An 18,390-nucleotide genomic window follows, 5' to 3' on the forward strand; every position below is an offset into this window, starting at 1 on the left:
GAAAATAACATGTTTTTCTTCTATCCATACCAACCCTGAATCTGTGGGACCTCTTTAAAAAGAGGGGTTCAAGCCTACAACTGGTCTAAACCATTACCTACTACACTGAGTTTTGCATGAGTAAAGAGTGCATGATCAAACCCATGGATTATGGAGATTATTTCTTGCATATGCTGGCAAATATGTCTAAGCTGGTAAGGGACCTAGTTTGGTATGCCTGGTTATAAGTATCTAGATTATTTCTGTAGTAGCCCGTATTTTCTACACAGAGACACCAACCAAACAGAGCATCACTGTAGGCTCTGGTGAGCTCTGGGACCTATTTTGGATACACTATGAAGCAGTGCTGCTCAGCCTGTCTCAGCATTGTCTGTTCAACAGTGAAATGACCTAATGGCAAGGTGTTACACAATTGCCTGGGAGCAATCACCACAAGGTAGGTCATGGCTCCTTTCCAAAGGAAGCCCTTGGGCATAATGTTACAAGGTGTGCAGAGCTTTATTTGCCTGATGGTAGTGTCCCTGGAGCTGGGGGACTCCTGCGGCCCTATGATAATCCTCATGTCCCCTCTGCCAGAGGCTGATCGACCCCAGTGGGGGAAGCTCAAACCCGTCAGGGAGCTGTTTTGAAGGAGACAAGAGGCTACACCGCTGCGCGAGATGTAATTTCTGCAAAGTTGTGTTTGCAGGTTTTGTTCCTTGCAGTCTTTCAGCTTTCCTCACCTGATGCAGAAGTGTAGCTGTATCTGCTCATTATTGGGTCACCCGCCTGTGCAAGGCGCTGTCTGCTGTCCCCTCGGTTCCTAAAGGTGTCTGCTGCATGCTGGGTCAAGAGGGGAGGGAAAGAAGAGAGGCTGGTGCAAAGCTTTAAGTCATCTGAAAGGAGAGCAGGAGCAAAGCAGTTTCAGGCATTGCAACATGTTTACTGGATGCCTGTGACCCTGAAAGCTTTTGTTCATTTCTGGAGTCCTTTTGGTTGGGTTGTATAAGCTGGGTGGTAGCTGTCAGTGCTCTGAGTGACTGCCTGCCACCCCCTGCCACCCCTCCTCCGCCCCATCTGCCCCTGCTGTTTCCCATGGACCGGGGAGGGATGTGATAAAAATAAAAGCAGGAAAAGGTCTTCCAAGTGGCAGCGCTCTGCTCCTCACTTAATAACAGAAATGCTTTTCGCTTTTCTGACCTAACTGGTAGGTGAGCAAATCTCAAAAGCAGGGTTGACAGCACTGAGATAAGACCAGACCTTACCGCGAGGGGGGAAGGGAACGTTATTAGTAGCTATTAATCATCCTAAAAGGATGGGGGATGGGTTCCCTGCAGTACCGTGCCCTTGTGCAGACACGTTTGCTATGAGCAATCCTGGCAAGGAGTACGAGCTGGATGTTGCAGGGGAGCAGTTTGTGGAAGGTTGCAAGTTATTTTCAGAACTGAAGAAACTGGAGTTTAAAACATGTTTCCTTTTGGTAAATTCACTTACCTTTTTCATTACTGTGCATCCCAGTAACTTCCCCTTAGGGGAGAGAGGTTTGTATGGTACTTGAGTGGTAATAGCCCTTGTGCTTCCAGTGGCTCTTATCTGATGGAGAAGAGCTCTCGCATTTCAAATTCCTCTGAAGTGGACACAGAAGGGGAATGTGACACCACAAGCAATGGCAAAGCACTGAAATGTTACTGTGAATGCCACTCGCTCATCCCAGTGGTTCTTGGGGTTTCTTCAGGAGGCTTCAGTATTTCAGTGTCCCTGGATGCTCTGGCTCAGCTGCTTCTTGTGGTACAGGGTTATTTCTAGCAGCCTGCCACATGTTGGTTAGATTATCAGTCTTTAAATGCCAGCTGTACAGCCAAGCCTCCAGCAGTGTTTGAGCAGCAGTGTTAATCCACCGTTATTCTTGACCCCTTGGCAAGTCTTGTGTGATCAAAAATGAGTCACGGTAATAGTGTGCTGAGCTCGGTGCTCCTCAAAGGGGTGAGTAAGGTGCTTCTCTCCCTCCTTTGGTACTGCAGGAGATGGAGGCACCAAGAAACCAAATGACTTGGTTAAGGCCCAGAGACGGACGCACAATGTGTCTCCCGCAGACTCCCTCCAGTGTAATGATGTCTTTAGGGATCTGTTTCATGATTTCTAAAATGATGAGGTTTCTAATCTGGTGGGACTATGGGTGACTTTCAGTGCTCAGGATTTCTTCGTGCTAGCTGTCCCTGTCAGAGGATTTACGTGAAGGTACTCTCCAGGCAATGTGTCCGGTGGAGCAGCAGCAGGCTGCACGCGGGGGTCTTAGTAGGCCACCAGTCAGCTGCAGGCTGCAGCTTGGGAGGTGATGATCTTCACATTTAAAGCAGGTATTCTATATCCATCTGGTGGCTTGTCTGGTCTCTTCATTAGCACTTCCTCTGTCAGTTTGTAATCTGCTTGCAGCATTGAAAGTGGTGAGCAGCTAGACAGGCACCATTCAGTTGACCCATCTGAAGGTCTTTGGGTTAATGTTGAGCACCTGTGATACACATCTCTGTCCTTCCCTTTTCCATGAAATACTATCCTAGTAGAGCAGTGAAAAAAAGAAAAGCATCTTGTGATCTTCCTTCTGGTTAGAGAAAATATCCCACTACAGCTGTGGGGAGATGTGCTAAACAGCCTCATTTTTGGCCTAGGGAAAGCTGTGATTGCAGCTAATGCAGGACACCTCTAGGAGGTGAATGTTTCCTTAGGGGAAATGATTCCCTAGGGGAATGATTTGCCATCTAATCCCACATTAGGAGGACTCTCTAAATCTTACCAACAATGTTTATTTATGTCTGACAGCTCTACTGGGTTTGCTCAGCTGCTTTCCAGCATGCTGAAACCTAGCATGAATGTGTAGAATGAATACCAGTTGCAACAGACTCATAAACGAGGTATGTCTCGGCTGCAAGGCATGTTTTAATCTGAACTCATGTCTGGGAGCAGTCCACCCTTCTCATTTCCTCTGCCTGTTAAATAATTGATGAAGGCCCACAGTAATCATTATGCTCCTTCCACAAAGTCATTAAAACGGCACAAAATCTTATGTAGTGTTTGCAAAGCCACAAACAAATGTGATGTTCTTCACCGTCTGTCCAGGCAATAATTTTGACCCAAAGAGGTCTCTGTTGTTAAGAGGACACCTCTTTAGCAGAAGTAGGGAAAAATGAATGAGGCATTTAGTTGATTTGCTTGAAAATGCCAAGTTTTAGCTGGGACCTCCTTTTTCATGAGGAGTATCATACCAATGGCATTGCTGTGTAGTAGTGTATTCTGTCTGGGATCTCCATGAGATTACGCCAAGTTCCTTCCCATCAGCCATTTCTCAGGCAGAGCACAGCACAGCACTTTGGCAGTGCAGTGGTACATCTGGGAAGCAAAGCATCAAGCGTAGAGAGGAAAGGCAGAATGTGTCAAGGTGAGCTGTGGTCTGGCTGGGTCTGATGCTTCTACTTTTTCAGAAAGTATTGTCAGATTGTTTTTTAAAGATGAAATTTCTGATGCCTTTCTCCCTTCCAGTCTGCTTGTTAGATCAAGCACTGCTTTGTAATTGATCGAGCTGAAGTCCGTGAGCATCTGTCACAGCTGCTCCTGGGCAAAACCAGTTTATTACAACTAAAGAAGCTATCCAAAAGCTTGAGCCCAAACCTTTCTTCCAAGGAGGGAAGCAAATGTGATTGTGATGCAGATGAAGGTGTTTGTGATTGAATCCTGCCCCTAACTAATACTGAGAAGTATCTTAGAGACCCAGACCCACATAGATTTCTGCTGAGAATTTACTTTCATTAGTTTTCACCTCTTTGCTTGCAGGTACCAGTGAGAGAAGCCCTGAGTGCTCTAACTGTTTTTCAAATGTTGCTATGGAAAGCTCTTCCCTGGAAAGTCCATTCACTCTTTTTGTTTTCTCTTAGGTGACTCCGGGTAGCAAAGCTGCAATAGCCAGCTTGTGTATAGGAGACCAGATCATAGCCATTGATGGAGTGAACACAGATAACATGACACACCTTGAGGCGCAGAACAAAATCAAGGGTTGCACAGATGAACTAACTCTGACGGTCAGCAGGTATGTTGCTGAGTGAGACTGGGAATGGGGAGAGGGAGGGATGCAGGGTGGGCAGTAGCTATGTTTTGGTTTGACAGCAGACCTCTCTGGCTGGTTTGTTTAATTTGACCTCTTAGTGCTTTGTCTGTCCAGGCACTGGATAGCAAGAGGGAAAGGCATTTCAGTCTTTAATCCTAATGCTGCTTTCATTTGCTGTACTTTGACCTTATGAAAACAATTTTCCCAGTGAGAAATTGGCTGATAATTTGTGGTAGATTCTGTCAGCCTATTCTGTGACTCCTGACAGCAAGAAATCAAAGACAGGTCTCATGAAAATTTCACTCATAACAGAGGAGGTACAAGAGATGGCCTTTCTTCCTGTTGCTTTAATTTAGCAGTTAAAATATATGTTTGTGTACTATCCATGTTATTAATTGCCTAGTTTCTGCCATGCACAGACTCAGAAAGGTTGTACATTTTGGAGCCTTTTGATCAAACAGCACTGACAGTGCTAAACAGTGATGAGCCAGGGTGCATCAAGGTGTCAGTCTCCCTGAATCCTGAAAAACTAAAGGAAGGTGACAGCTGAGCCATGGTCTCTGTCACCAGCGTAGAGCACAGGCTGGCTTCAGCCTTCCCCCCATCTTGAGCTGCAGAGCAATGGACAGCTTCGTCCCTTTCTCCAGCCATGCTTTGTCCTTGGGCCATCTTTGTACAGAGAAGAAATGGAGACTGGGAAGGCAGGGGTCTGCTTTGCATTGAGCCATTTCTTCTTAAAAGAACTGGAGCCTGGTTTTTTTGAGGGTGCTGGGGATTTATCCTTCCTCTTGGTTTGAATTGCAGCCATGGGTACCAGCAGTTCTTGGAGTCACATGGTAGATGCAGCGTGGCATTTCTAGTTGCTCTAGAGTGAGTTTTTCCTGTGGCCACCTTCCCCCAAAGCAGTCGTCCATCAGCTTCACGGCAGATGCAGGGGAAGTGCTTTCAGAAGGAGTGAAAAAGCATGCCTTAAATGACACAGTAGTTCAGTTGTTCAGGGCTTTTCTGTGATAAACAGAAGTCTTTTACTATAGTTTGGACAATGCCAGGAGTTCAGCAGGCATTTTCCAGTTCAGGAAGAAGTGATGGGTCTTGGCCAAAAAAAGCCTGACAACTTATTGAGGGAATTCAGAGAGAGAAGAATGGAGCACAGTGCAGGCAGTGTGAATGGGTGGTGAGCATTGCAGCAGCCTGATAGCCCCAGAGTTTCTCATACTGGCCTCTAACTTGGCAGCCTGTAATCTTCCTGCAAAGGAGTGCTCTTTTTCCTCTCTGAAATATCCAGCTGCTTGACTTAGCAAACCAGTGCCATGTGGTTCTGGCTGGGAGAGAGGAGGGGGAGGCAAGGGCTCTTGCAGCCTGCGGGTGAGCGAGGTCTTACAGATCATTGAGTCTGTAAAATGTGTTTGCTAATGTTAATTACAAAGTCGTTAACTTTATAGCTACCCCATGCACGTTTCATTGGCTTTGGGTGTGGAAGCTGCCCAGGCAGAGATTTTTAGCTGGATATGCAGCTAGATAAAACCATGCAGGGGCTTTGAGTTAGCACAGCGCAACTCTTTTTCAAGACCCCTTTCAATGAGATGGCATGAGTGTGTGTTGGATGCTTCTGCTGCTGTACTCTGATCGATGAGTACTGCTGACGAAATAGCCAGGGAGAGTGTTGGGACGGCAAAGATGTAAAAGCAGTGATCTGACAGCCAGATATTACTACCCATTGTTCTATGTAAAATCCATTTTCGGTGATTCTAGGGGACTTTTGGGGAGTAAAGTTCTGCTTGGGGATGAATTGCTTACTTGTTTGGAGACTTGATAGCTGCTAGGAGTGTGTTTGTATTGGGGAATATGATGCTGTAGGAGGCTTTCTCAGAGGAGAAAGCTCTTTAATGCCAAAAAGACAGTAGCATGCATCATGTGGTCTTTCTTGGTTGTACTCTGTTGAGAATATTTTATCCCAGCTTATCTCTGGGCCTCTGTAACTGTGTGGTCCCAAATGCAGCTGGACTTGGTGGTCAGAAATGCTATGTGGTCTTCATGGCTGAGGCTGAAGACCTTCTTTACTTTGCAGTCTAAAACCAAGACCTTAAAATGGAAGATCTTGAGAAGAGGCCTAGCAGGGTGACAGAGGAGGCATTTTAAAAACAGTTGGAGCCCATGCTTCATCTTCCTGTTTGACTTAGGATAGAGGAAATGGATGAGAAAAGCAGACTAGGAGTCAATGGTCATCCCTCCTCTGTGAAGAAGGGAAGAGCATCACTGTGGAGAGGGTGGAAGGCACCTGAGAAAATGAGTGCCACGTGGCTAAGTGGTATGGCTTGGGCTTCCTGAACGTCGGTGGGCCAAACTCTGTCAATAAGGCTTGACTGTATAGTTAGTGAGGAAGGCTGACAATACAGTCGGGTCAGAGCTGGAAGTTTTCTCTCTGTTGAAGTAGTTCTGTAAGTAGTTGTCTGATTGTGAAAAGGAAAGTATATCATTTGCACTTCCATGCCACCAACTCTTGGGTCTGGTCTCCACGCTCTGCAGTTGTAGCTCATTAGCTGAATCAGATGTACCAAGCAGCCGTGCTGGCAAGGACCACTAGTCTGACAGGGCCACAGCTCTGTGGGCTGGAGCATGACACACAGCTGGTGCTGAGGATGTGCCCAGCTGTGCCAGGTTTTCCAGAGTGAGTCTTCCAGTCCTTCTTTTCTACTCACCATCATAGAGATGTCTTGTGAAAGCATAACTCCATAGTGATTTTTAATTTCATATCTGATGAATTTTAAATGATTACTCATTTAAATGATTACCTGTGTAAAATGCTCTCTGACCTGCATTTGGGGTGGCAGCAGAGTTATGCCAGGAGGGATTTTAGACCTCAGTCTGAGCTTACATGAGATGTTTCAGTTCCACCAAAGGGTCAACACCGTCCTGACAGTGGAGACTTGATTTGTGACTGTGTTGTGAATGCTAAAATTGCACATGGGTTCAAGGTTGAACAAGGGTTAATGGTTGGACTGGATGATCTTCAAGGTCTTTTCCAACCTAGACGATTCTATGATTCTGTGAAGGGGAGGCTGGATGACAAATCTATAAAGGATATTATATACCATGGCAGTATCTCTGCTGCAGAAAGTACTTAAGCTTCAAGTAGCTGGATGCTGGGAGAGTGTTTTAAGGAAGCATTGTGCTATGGTGGTTGTCTTCTTGTGCTCCTCTGTGGACCAAAACAAATTTTATATGTGTGTTCTGCAAGTATGCAACCCTATTCTCTTTTAATGGTAGCCAAGTGGTTAAGATGTCTTCATGTTTGGTTGTACTAATGGTTATTTAAGAGAAGTGTAAATGTAGAGAATGGAAATGACTTAAACACTTCTGGTAAAGGAAATGCTGTTTGCACTGTGTACTTGATTATGAGTATCAACAGCATTCCAATGTTTCCTGTCTCAGTATTTTCCCTAACGATGGTAACAGTCCAAAAATATTTCACATCAGATTGTAGGCAGGAAATCTACTCTAACACATGTCACCATTAAAAATGGATCAAATTACTGGCTGAAGAAAACATGACTGGTCTGCTTTTTCACCCAAAGGTGCAAATCTGTTAATTTCCTAGGGATTTAAAACCCAGCCGCAAATTGCTTTCTCTGAATATGCTTTTCTCAGCAGCACTGCCAGCTGCTTTGCTCTTTGCTGTGTGAACAGAGTTGGAAAGGTCTATTTTCTGCCTCAAAAGTGGGTCTTCAACAATGCCGGCGCATACACCCAATTCCTGCTGAACTTAGCATGTCTAGCAGCTCCCTGCTCTTTTCTGAGCCTGTGTTTGTTCATTCATTTTGCTTTTTGTTTCAGGCTAGAGAGTGTTTTTAGAAATGTAGTTTCCAAGAAACCAAAGTAAAGGTTCCATTATTGTCTTCAGTGGTGTAAAATCTAGCTCACCACCATGGTTTTGTATGGTACATGCAGAAAGACCGACCTACAGCAGTAATGTGCTTTGGTTGACTCAAAACTGAGAAACTTTGGTTGCAAAACTCAAACTCAAAACCTCAAAACTTTGGTTGCAAAACTGAGAAACTTCACAGGCAGATTTTTGAGCGTCTCCCATTCATAGGAAGAATGAAGTTTTGGATCTTGAGTCTTTGAGAAGAGCTGCTGCTCTTTTTTTCAATTAGGGTGTGTACATCATTGCACTGACATTTTAGGGTCAAGCAAAGCCTCCCCCCAGGCTGCATCTCTTCCAAGCACTCCTCTGATTTTCCTTTAATGGGATAAGCAGCAAGACATGTGCAGCAGACTGGAGAAAGCTAGCAACTTCCTTTGGAAATTCGGCATATTATGGGAAAGATGCTTGCTCTGACAAAGAGTACTCAAAGAAGGGAAGGCTCAGGAAGAACAAATTCTCCTACCACAACATTCACCTGATAGATCCAGGCATCACCCATGTCAGTGGTAATGCTTATGATGAATTTGACATACAGCTCTCTGTAGCTGCAGATGTACAAAAGCAGACAAATATTCATTGCAGCATGGGTGAAAATTTATTTCTAAAACAAATGGCTCTTTGCCTGTGGCTTTAGTCACCAAATAGGTGGTGGTACTGTGCTCATATGCAGCCCTGAGCAACTCAAAGGTAAAGTGTGTATTTCTGTGGTTTTTTCCAACAAAAAAGAGATGTTCCTACAGTGAGTCTGCCCTTCCCTCAATGTCTGGAGGCAGGCTGAGGGTAGTAATAAGGGAAGAATATTTGTAAAAGGGATTGCACATGTAATCTCTTGTTCTGCTCCTACTGTCCTTTTCTTCAAATTTCAAGCTGCTTTCCTGCAGCTCTGCTGCCAGTGTATAATATATTAATGCACCATTTTTGTTTGCAGAACAGTCTGTTACTTTGCTAAAAGTAACAGGAATGAAGCTATGTATTTGTTCTTTGAAAACTGCTAGGATCAGGGAAGTCAGATCTGTTACCAGTGCGCAGATGCTTATGAAGAAGAGAGGGAGTGTGCAATGTCATCTGCTTTTTATTCAGTAGGTTCAGTTACACTGTTGCTTACTCCACGTGTTCCCAGGTCTCAGCTGTGGGGATTAGTTGCACAAAGCCACAATAGTCTCAAATTTGTCTTCTAGGAAGTTGGTGGAATCCGTTGACTCATTTAGGTTTGCTTTTTGCTTTCCTGCCAAGAAGTGTTTTCCAGCTCTGTCATCTTACTAATAATTCTTTTGGCCCTGGGAAAAGCCTGATGCTCTGTGTGCATCTATATAAGGGCAAGCAGATGGCCTGGCCCTGCGCGGCAGCTCACAACCTCTCCATGGCTGGTGTGGTGCTCCTGGGTGCATGCCGGCAGCTTTTACTAATGATTGGCATGTTCAAAGTCAAGCTTGGCATTTGGTGTGTTTTTACAGCCTCTTTGGCAAGGCAAAAATAGTTAACTCTGTAGCTGACTGGTGGAAGAACAGTGTGAGTCTGAGCAGTCAGGTGTGGTTTGTACTTTGTAACTCTAATGAAACTGCTTGTGATAACTTTCTGTTGTTGCCTCTGTGCAGCTGGACTTGCCCTTTTGTACTTAATGGTTGTATGAAGAGACACCTGAAATGCAAGGAGCAGAGGTCCATGCATGAAGAAATGAATTTGGGGCCTCTTGGCTAGGAAGTTGTGACTACATTGCTGTTTAAATTGGCAATAGGCTGCATGCAGCCCAAGTACAGTTTTGCTTGCCAAAGCAATTATGTCCATTAATGGATGGCTGCTAAAAGTGACTGCTCGTGTTTAAATCCAAGGGCATGTATTTTGCAGCTGTTGTAGCTAAAAGGCTGATTAAAAGGTACCTTCCTTGTAGCCTGAAAGCTCTTGTAGTTAGTCTCTAAACATTATTAAAATGTCTGTCTGAAAATCTGTGGAGGGTTGAAAGGAATTCTTCAGACCTTTCCTTATTTTTCAGCTAGCAAACTTTGTGTTGCACAAGGACCTTCTCTATCTTTATGGGTTTAGTTGTTACTTTGGTATCTTAGTTGTTTCCATCCCCGTGATTGAAATAGGAATGTAAATGTGCCTCTTGCCTTTACACAACTTACTTAAACAGTTCCTGGCTCATGGAATTAGACCTGCATTTTCCAGCTCTGAATTTTCTCTTGAAGCTATGGCTCAGCTCTGCATGCAAAGCATTGATAGCAAAATCTAGGCTCTTGTAATGTTTATATTATACCATGTTCAAGCCAAGCTCCTTGGAAAATGCTGTATTTTGTAAATACCTCTCTAGGTTCCTGCCTTGACTTGCATGCAGTTTCCTTCCTCCCCTTCCTACCAGTTCCTCCCCATCCAAACTAGTGCCAGAGAGATTTCTTGGTTTCTGCGTGATGAAACAGCAAATGCATGGCTTGCTCCCTGGCCCTGTCTTGGTTGCTCTCTCTCCTGTCGTAAGGGAACAGCATGGAAATGATGGCAAATGTGACAAAGTTTGTATGTCCATGTGCCTGCAATTAATTTGCCTGGCACTTGTTCCCAGGCTTGTTTGAGTGTCATGGTTTTGTCTTCTCTTTCTGCACTATTTGAGTGTTGCTTTCTGCTGGAGTCTTATTTGAAAGAATATGCATTAGAAACCATATTCTAAAATCACTATTTGTCAATTTAAGCAGGAGTCTGTGAGATCCTATGGGGATGCTGAAGTCTGCTGGCTTTCACTGACAACAGGGTGTGATTCCCCATCAGGCTGTTGGACATCCAGCCCTGTCACTGGTGGAGAGGCAGGTCTGGCAGCCCTGCTAGAGCGGCCCCACTCTGTGGCAGAAGTACTGCCTCACCAAGGGGGGAGCGTGGAGGCAGGCTTGTGCCTGGGGATCCTCTTCTCCAGATCTGAAGAAAATCCTTCAGAAAGCCACTACAGTTCTACCAGTAACAGCCTGCTGTTAACTGAAGGCACCGTTGCTGAGGCTGGGTTTGAGCTATCTGCTCTGGTGCCTGTTCCTTGCTTCATATAAGTAAGATATAAACACATGTAGGTAAGATACAAACATGATGAGTTTAACCCTATTGTCTGTGCCTTGTGCCCACGCTTCCTAGCCTTTCAGAAATAAGTCCTGGGCCAGCAGTGGGACATAAGGTGAACTTTTAGGTGCTATTTTTCTTTTTGCTGCCACACTTCAGTAAAAGTGCAGGCAGTGACACCAAGAGCAGAGCCAGAAAACCCTTGCTGAGAGCTGGGACCACCGATGAGAGCAGTCCCACCGATGACCTGCTGACCATGGGCTTCACAGCTGGTGTGGTGGGATGGAGCATGTGCCTTGAAAGCCCTGCTAGGCAAAGCCAGTGAGAGCAAAGCTGTTGCTGTCTCCTCTTTGCAGCTTTGCTGGGGCCATAAATGGGCTGTTGAGAGTGGCTGAAGGGCTTTGCTGCAGCTGTTGTGAAGACAAAAGGAAGCTTTATCTTCCTAGCCTTAGAAGGACAACTGCCTGCACTATTTAACCTGTTTGGATAACTTTTAAACTGGATTGAAAGTAAAGCCTGGGATGACCTTGCTGCTTCCATTTATATCCAGTGACAGATCAGTATGGTAGCAGGCTGGGAAACAAACTTGTGCTTTTTGCCTTGCTAATAAATAAGGGAGAAAAACCTGATAAAAAAAACCCAACCCTATTGGCTGCAGTAGTTGGCCATAGCTGCCTCCCATATGTTGGAGACCAAGGTGCTGTGTCATCTCAAATGCATTGAGTGAGGGACAGTGGGATGAAAGCAAGTGCCCAGGGTCCTGGGGGGAGGTTTCTGTTCTGTATCTATATATTGGCCTGCTCTAAGCTTAAATTTTCAGTCTGAATAGGGCCTTTTGGTGCTTCTGAAATCTGGTAATTTTAAGCTGCTGTGAAAGAAAATGCTACCTCAAAAGTACTTATATCACTGCTACTGAGAACTGGCACAGTGATGCCTCACACTAGAAATCAGCTGAAGTGCTTAATGCTCTCTGAACTGCTCTTTTCATCTCCAGCCAATGTCCCAGCTCAGCTGGCAGGATATTTGATTTCCATATGCTTTGCTGTGTCTCCTGTTGTTCCAGAGGAGATGGAACTTGGTCGCATGTGATCTCCAAACACTTTCAAGGAATAAGGCTTTGCATTGGTCAACTGGCTGCTCCCCTCTGCAAACACAGTCTTCAAGTGCAAAATACAGCCATCCTAGAGATGGCTGTGACTTTCAAGCTTGATAGTCATAATCTGGGTAAAATTGGTGGTTCCTCAGGCACTTTAAAGCACTAATTGCCAGAAGCAAGGAGGGAATGGCTGTTTTATACTCCCTGGGGTATGTTGTGCATCCAGTAATGACACTGTTGAGGCAAGATGATGGTCGGATTTGCATAGATCTGATCCCATGCAGCTGTTACATTCATATCTGTTAGTCTGTGTGTGCCCCAGCTCACCAGACACCAGGATGTAGGTTGTCAGGTATCAGCACTGCAGCTGAGCCCGCAGGGTGCAATAGCCTGGAGTCAAAGGTTTGCTGTACCTGAGTGCTTGTAAAGGATGGTATCTGGTGTGACCTGTGTCTTTGTACTTTTCTGTGAAAGGAGGTAAAGCACAGCAGACTTCATTCATGTTTCTTCCCTGTAAGATCCAGAGTGCAATAGGTGCAACAGCAGGTTAATAAAATTTCTCCTCTTCCTTGAGTGAGAATGCTGCCTCCTGTCTCCTCCCACTGAGCTACCTTCTGGATGGAAGTATTAAAATACTATTTACGCAGCAAATGTCTGGGATATGTGCATCACAGTTAAATTTGGTAGACCAGATTGAATTTATTTTGGGTAGCTCTACACCCTATTTCTCCATCCTTGTCAGTTTTATAAGCCTTTTCTGTTAAAAGTCTCTTTCCAGTGACCCAGTTAATTCTCAGTGGAAGCATTCCTGTTTTGCTAACTAAGTACTTAAGTTGTAGCTGGCCCTGGAGCCACAAATATCTGGGAAGTACATCTATCTGCAGTTGCAGATTCTACAAAGGGCTCTTGTCAAAACAGGACATGGTTTTCAAAACCCATCCTAAGAGTTTATCAGCCATCTGGTTGCTGCATGATGCAATGTTTAACATTGAACAATGGTTTTCATTCAGCAATACTGCAGCCACTTGTTCCCTGCTATTAAAAAATTTGAGAAAAGTGGCACTGTTTAGGCCATCTGAGATGCTAACTACTTTCTGTACTTCGGAGAAATGTAGGTACCATGTTTCCCACAGAGTATCTCAAGCAAATGTAAGCATTCTACTTCTTCCTCACCATTTGTTTGTCTGTTGTTCTTTGGGATATAGCGAAACTCCAGAGTGATGATGGTAAAAGCGGTTGGTTTTGGTCACAGATCTTGACTTGTGTTTCAGGCTGCTGTGAGTAATTGGGTCAGACCACAGAACAGTAAAGGTTATGTAGACTTTCTCTGACACATTATGTCATCTCAGTTTTTAGTCCCATTGCAGACTTGGACCCTTTTATTATTTTTTTTTCATAATTCCCAAAAGCATCTGTTTGTTCAGCATGGATACCACTGTATAAATAAGAAAAAAATTCTGCAGACCCAAAACAAAAAATATTTTTAGCTTATCTAAGGCAGCCCAGCTTCAAGAACAAAATGTTCTCTGTATAGTAAATTATTTTTGACTGTATTGATCTTCCCAGCTACCCATAAAAGCTGAAACATAGTAATCTGAATTGTCGCACTTAATTAAAGGACCTGCGTGTAAGGGATATCTCCAGCTTCTGCTGTTGGGTGACCCCTAACTCTACTGCCTGGGTTGGAGCCCATGCTTGATGTGTCGCCAGTGGAGTCCCAAAGAATAAGCCAGGACAGTCACTGCTGAGATCCCGTCTTTCTCCAAGGACCTCATACAACATAACTAAGTCATCCAAGCTACGTGCCTAAAATGAGACTATCTAGATTCCTCCTGATGTGGATAGTGCTATATACAAAAGACTGAGGAAGTATTTGGGAAATTGATGAACTTCCAGTCTTTTAATAACAATAATGATGCTCAGTGATGAAAATAGATTAACTATGCAAAATTTGTGTGTTGCAGAACAGAGTCAAAAGTCTGGTCACCACTTGTAAATGAGGAGGGAAAGACGCATCCTTATAAGATGAATCTGGCCTCTCAGCCACAGGTGAGTAATGGAGTATCTGCATGCTCACGTTCCTGCTTACTCCTGTCTGACTTCGGAGCCATTTCTGACCTGATCCTCCAAGGAGCTGAGCACGTGTCACTCCGTTGGTCACATTGGGGATAGCACCATGCCCCATACCTCCTAGAAATCACGTGGCCCTTGGAAACCTTCAGAGATAGACTTCCTCCCTCATGGTCAGAAGCCTGCTGCTATGGAGAGCTAGTCGGATACCTTGCCAAGGGTAAGCTGCTTGGATCAGAGGCTATCTGCATGCTCACACCTACCATAGGGCACCTAAGGCACTATAGACATGTGGCTTAATAAGTCATTGCTACTGTTGCTAAGCCTCTTGATTTTCATAGATAAGAAAGGTCTTGGGAGGGGAGGAAAATTATTCAGACTTAGTGGGTTTTTGCCGGGTTTTTTTGTTGTTTTGTTTTTTCCTCTTATTAGCAGTCTAGCCATGTAGAAAGTGGAAGAGAAACACACCAGCCTTTTACTTTTTAATCTGTAGGGCAGATCTTGCAGCCTCTGTCTAGGAGATTGGTTTTGTAATCTTTTGTCAGCCTTGCTTCATTGGTCTGCTGCCTCTGTCAAGTAAATGTAGTAATAACAGTGACCTGTGCAAGGACATTGCCTGGGCTACGTTTAGAGGGTTACACTGCACAAATCTACAATAACTGCACTAAAATCAGTGGCACTTCTGTGGATTTTCGCTGGGGCAGTGACACAGATTCTGGTCCTAGCATGCATCCCATGTGAGTCTTTCTAGCAAAATAAGGAGAGATAAAACTAGCTTGACTCTGCAGTTAATTAAGTTCTAATATGTCTGTTTGGGTTGGAAAGGACCTGAACCTAAAGTGACACATGTGCAGCAACACTGTGCCCAGACCTTGGCCTGGGATCTGTCCATGCTCCCTCTCATGCCAGGCTGCTGTGTGTTGCTTGGCTCGAAGGCGTGGTGTGGCGTTCTCTAGGTGTTTCATAACTTGGCCAAGGCACAGTGTGACACTGAGCCATTTGGACTTAGGTTGGGCTGAGGCTGTGCACTGTCACCTTCCTGTGACACTGTTGAGCTGAGGTCTGATCAGCTGCCCCAGCTTTGGAGAAAGCTTTGCAGCTTTCTGCTGCATACCTTGAGACTCGAGGGCTATCTTTTGCCGAAGGAGTGGGGCAGAGTCTGCAGTGAGGCTTTGCTGCAGGGCTGCAGAGGTTTATTGTTTAATTCAGCAAGAGACCCGATCCTGGAGACCAAGTCCCTGACCCAGCTGTTAGCCAGAATTTAGCTAAATGCCCCATCATTAAATACAGGGCACTGCACATGCCATGCAGGAGTTTAACATAGTTCACCAAGTTTGTTAACTGTGGCAAGAAACCTGCTGCTGCAGCACCCCTGTCACTAGCTGCACCACACTTTCTCCCTGAGTCCAGCCTGTGTCACTGGATAGATATCCACTGCTGGTCAAGTACTAAACATAGGCTATTTTAATTAACTGATACCACCTCTTTCTTAAACTCATTTGCTATGGCAGTTTTGACCCTTTAGTCCGTTGCCCTGTGGGAGGAATGTGTGTGTGTGTGTGTGTGTGTGAGTCAGCCCTGGACTGTTTCAGGGAGCCTACTGCAACTCAGTAAGAAAGATGGGTGAGAGTGACTAACCTTAATTCTGGTCTTTAACTTACAAGTCATGCCCTGCTTTCTAAAATCCAAGTAAAGGCCATCACGAAGGTCAGACTCTGCAGGATTTGGCAGTAATCCTGGTGGTGGAGCGCGTTCCCTCCTAAACCCTAACCTTAGTCCTAATCCTGGTTCTAACTCTGGCCATTATATAGATACCACAATGCTGCCAGTTCATAAGTGTGGCCAAACTGAATTTGTTGATACCAACCTGTAACTAACTTCAGCAGAAGAATTTGGTGAAAAAGTGACTGCAGACAGATTCCTGTTACAAACCTTATCTCTGAGCAGTGACCCTTGTCTTAATCTTGCACTAGAAACCAACTGTGGCCTGAAAATTAGGCTTTGACCCTTGTGATGGCTGATACTAGAAGAATTTTATTTCTTGGTGTAACAGGAACATTCAAGCTCTTACAGAAGTCTTGCCTTTCTTCTTCCCTTCCTTAACATGAAACCAATTAAGTAATTTGCAGTGGTCTACATGAGTGGTGCTTGCTGTTTTTCAGAGCATGGGGCTTTCCTTTAAAGGGCTTTGCCTGCTACATACTCAAGCAGAGGAATTTAGCGGTGTGAGGGAAGATGTATGTCTCATGTTTCCAAACCACAAGCTCCCATTTTACCTTTCCCACTTAACAGTGCCTGAACATCCTAGTCTGCTGTGCCAGGGAAAAGTGTCATGAACACCATCAAGTTTTAAGGTGTTTTTTTTCTAAATACACACCCATTTCCTTTTTCAGTAGCTGACTGCAGCAAGTGAGGTTTGTGGTGAGGTCGGTCTGCTTGGAGCATGATGTCAGCAGAGCATGCTGACTCCTGCCAGAGCCATGGCAAGCATCGGCCAAGTATCTCTGGGGTTGTGTCTTTGCAGCATCACCAGGGATTTCAGCCAGGCCTGCTGCAAGTCATCAGCAGAGTGCAGAAGATGCTGTGCATATATATACTAGCATGGCAAAGTGCTATGAATTTTACTGCAAAGATACTGATCTTCTTTTTCTAACAGGGTTGATAGAAGTTCTGAGTAGAGCCCAGTCTTTGAAGGCAGTGCTGTATGAGCTGTTCCGGTTTTTTTAACTTGCTGGCCAGTGAAGATAATGTATTTGCTTTCCTTGGCAACAGTCTCATGCAGAACACTTATTCATTCACTTACCAAAGAAAACAGGACATGCTGAGTCCAAGTGGTTCACTTAAGTCCTGATCGAGGGTCCTCTGAAGATGTTTCTCACTGGTTTTGCACACAGCCCTTTGAATGCAGAAATACAATCATACATGTGAATAGACTTACTTCAGGCTCAAAAAAAGCAAGCTTTAAAACCTTTGCTGTAGAAATTGGATTGCAATTATTCAAATAAGTTTGTACCTTTCTTAAAATTAGGTAATTTGATGTTGTCTCTCCTACTTTCAATATCTTAACTGAAATTTCCCACAACACTTGACCACCTTGTTTTATTGGTATAGTTAAATACCTAGATCTTTGCAAAAGATCTTGCAAGAGAAATTAATTTCAGTTTGTCTCAAGAACTGTTGTATGACTAGCCACACATTTTAAGAACATAGAAACGTTTAGTTTGGAAAAGACCTTTAAGATCATCGAGTCCAACTGTTAACCTAGCACTGCCAAGTCCACCACTAAACCACATCCCTAAGCACCAACCACATCTACACCTCTGGGGATGGTGACTCAGCCACTTCCCTGGGCATCCAATGCTTGATAACCCTTACAGTGAAGAAATTTTTCCTAATATCCAGTCTAAACCTCCCCTGGTTCAACTTGAGGCCATTTCCTCTTGTCCTATCACTTGTTACTTGGGAGAGGAGATTAACACCCATCTCACTACAGTCTCATTGCAGGTAGTTGTAGAGTGTGATAAGGTCTCCCCTGAGCCTCCATTCTTCAAGGCTAAACAACACCAGTTTCCTCAGCTGCTCCTCATAAGACTTGTGCTCTAGACCTGCTTACACATTTTCTACCCTATTTGAAATAGCATTTTTGTTTACTTCTGTAATCCTTTTGGAGGCTGATACTTGGTGAAATGCTGCATCATCCCGTGGAAGTATTTTCCCTTACTTGGAGTGCAAGTTCATGATATTTGGAAAGTAAAAAGGCATTCCACAACCTCCCGTGCATTCTCTGAAGTCCTGAATCCCAAGGCTGACTTCATTGTCTAAGCTGACCTTTGCCTATGAAAGAGCTACAGCCTTATTATTATTTCATTACCTTTATCTGTCTAAATTAATTTAAACTGAGGCAAGGGTGATGACAAAATCACATTTCATCAAAAGGTGCAGCAGCTTGTCGGTGCTGATGTCTCAGCGGCTGAGCCAGCTTTGTTTTGGGTGCGACCATGGCAACATTAGGGAAAGGAAATGACCAAGTCTTCTTAGTATATTTACTCAATTATTTCACTTGCACTTCTCACCCACATCCTAAGGATGATCGCTCAGTGTCATTTTCCCATCAAGAGCTTCTCCTCACCGCAGTGGGAAAGAATAAAATAACATATCTGCCTCTTCCTTCTGCTTAACATTTCTTGAGAA

General features: G+C 44.4%; 1 protein-coding gene across 1 annotated transcript in view; it reads left to right on the forward strand.

The window, feature by feature from the left end:
• Positions 1-18,390, forward strand: part of PDLIM1 (PDZ and LIM domain 1) — a 45,535-nt gene that overhangs the window by 7,839 nt on the left and 19,306 nt on the right. The window contains exons 2-3 of the mRNA XM_074874745.1: positions 3,906-4,057; positions 14,094-14,178. Coding sequence (XP_074730846.1) covers positions 3,906-4,057; positions 14,094-14,178 — 237 coding nt within the window. The remainder of the gene's footprint in view (positions 1-3,905; positions 4,058-14,093; positions 14,179-18,390) is intronic.

Source organism: Strix uralensis, chromosome 7 (genome assembly GCF_047716275.1).
Source record: "Strix uralensis isolate ZFMK-TIS-50842 chromosome 7, bStrUra1, whole genome shotgun sequence".
Classification (NCBI taxonomy): domain Eukaryota; kingdom Metazoa; phylum Chordata; class Aves; order Strigiformes; family Strigidae; genus Strix; species Strix uralensis.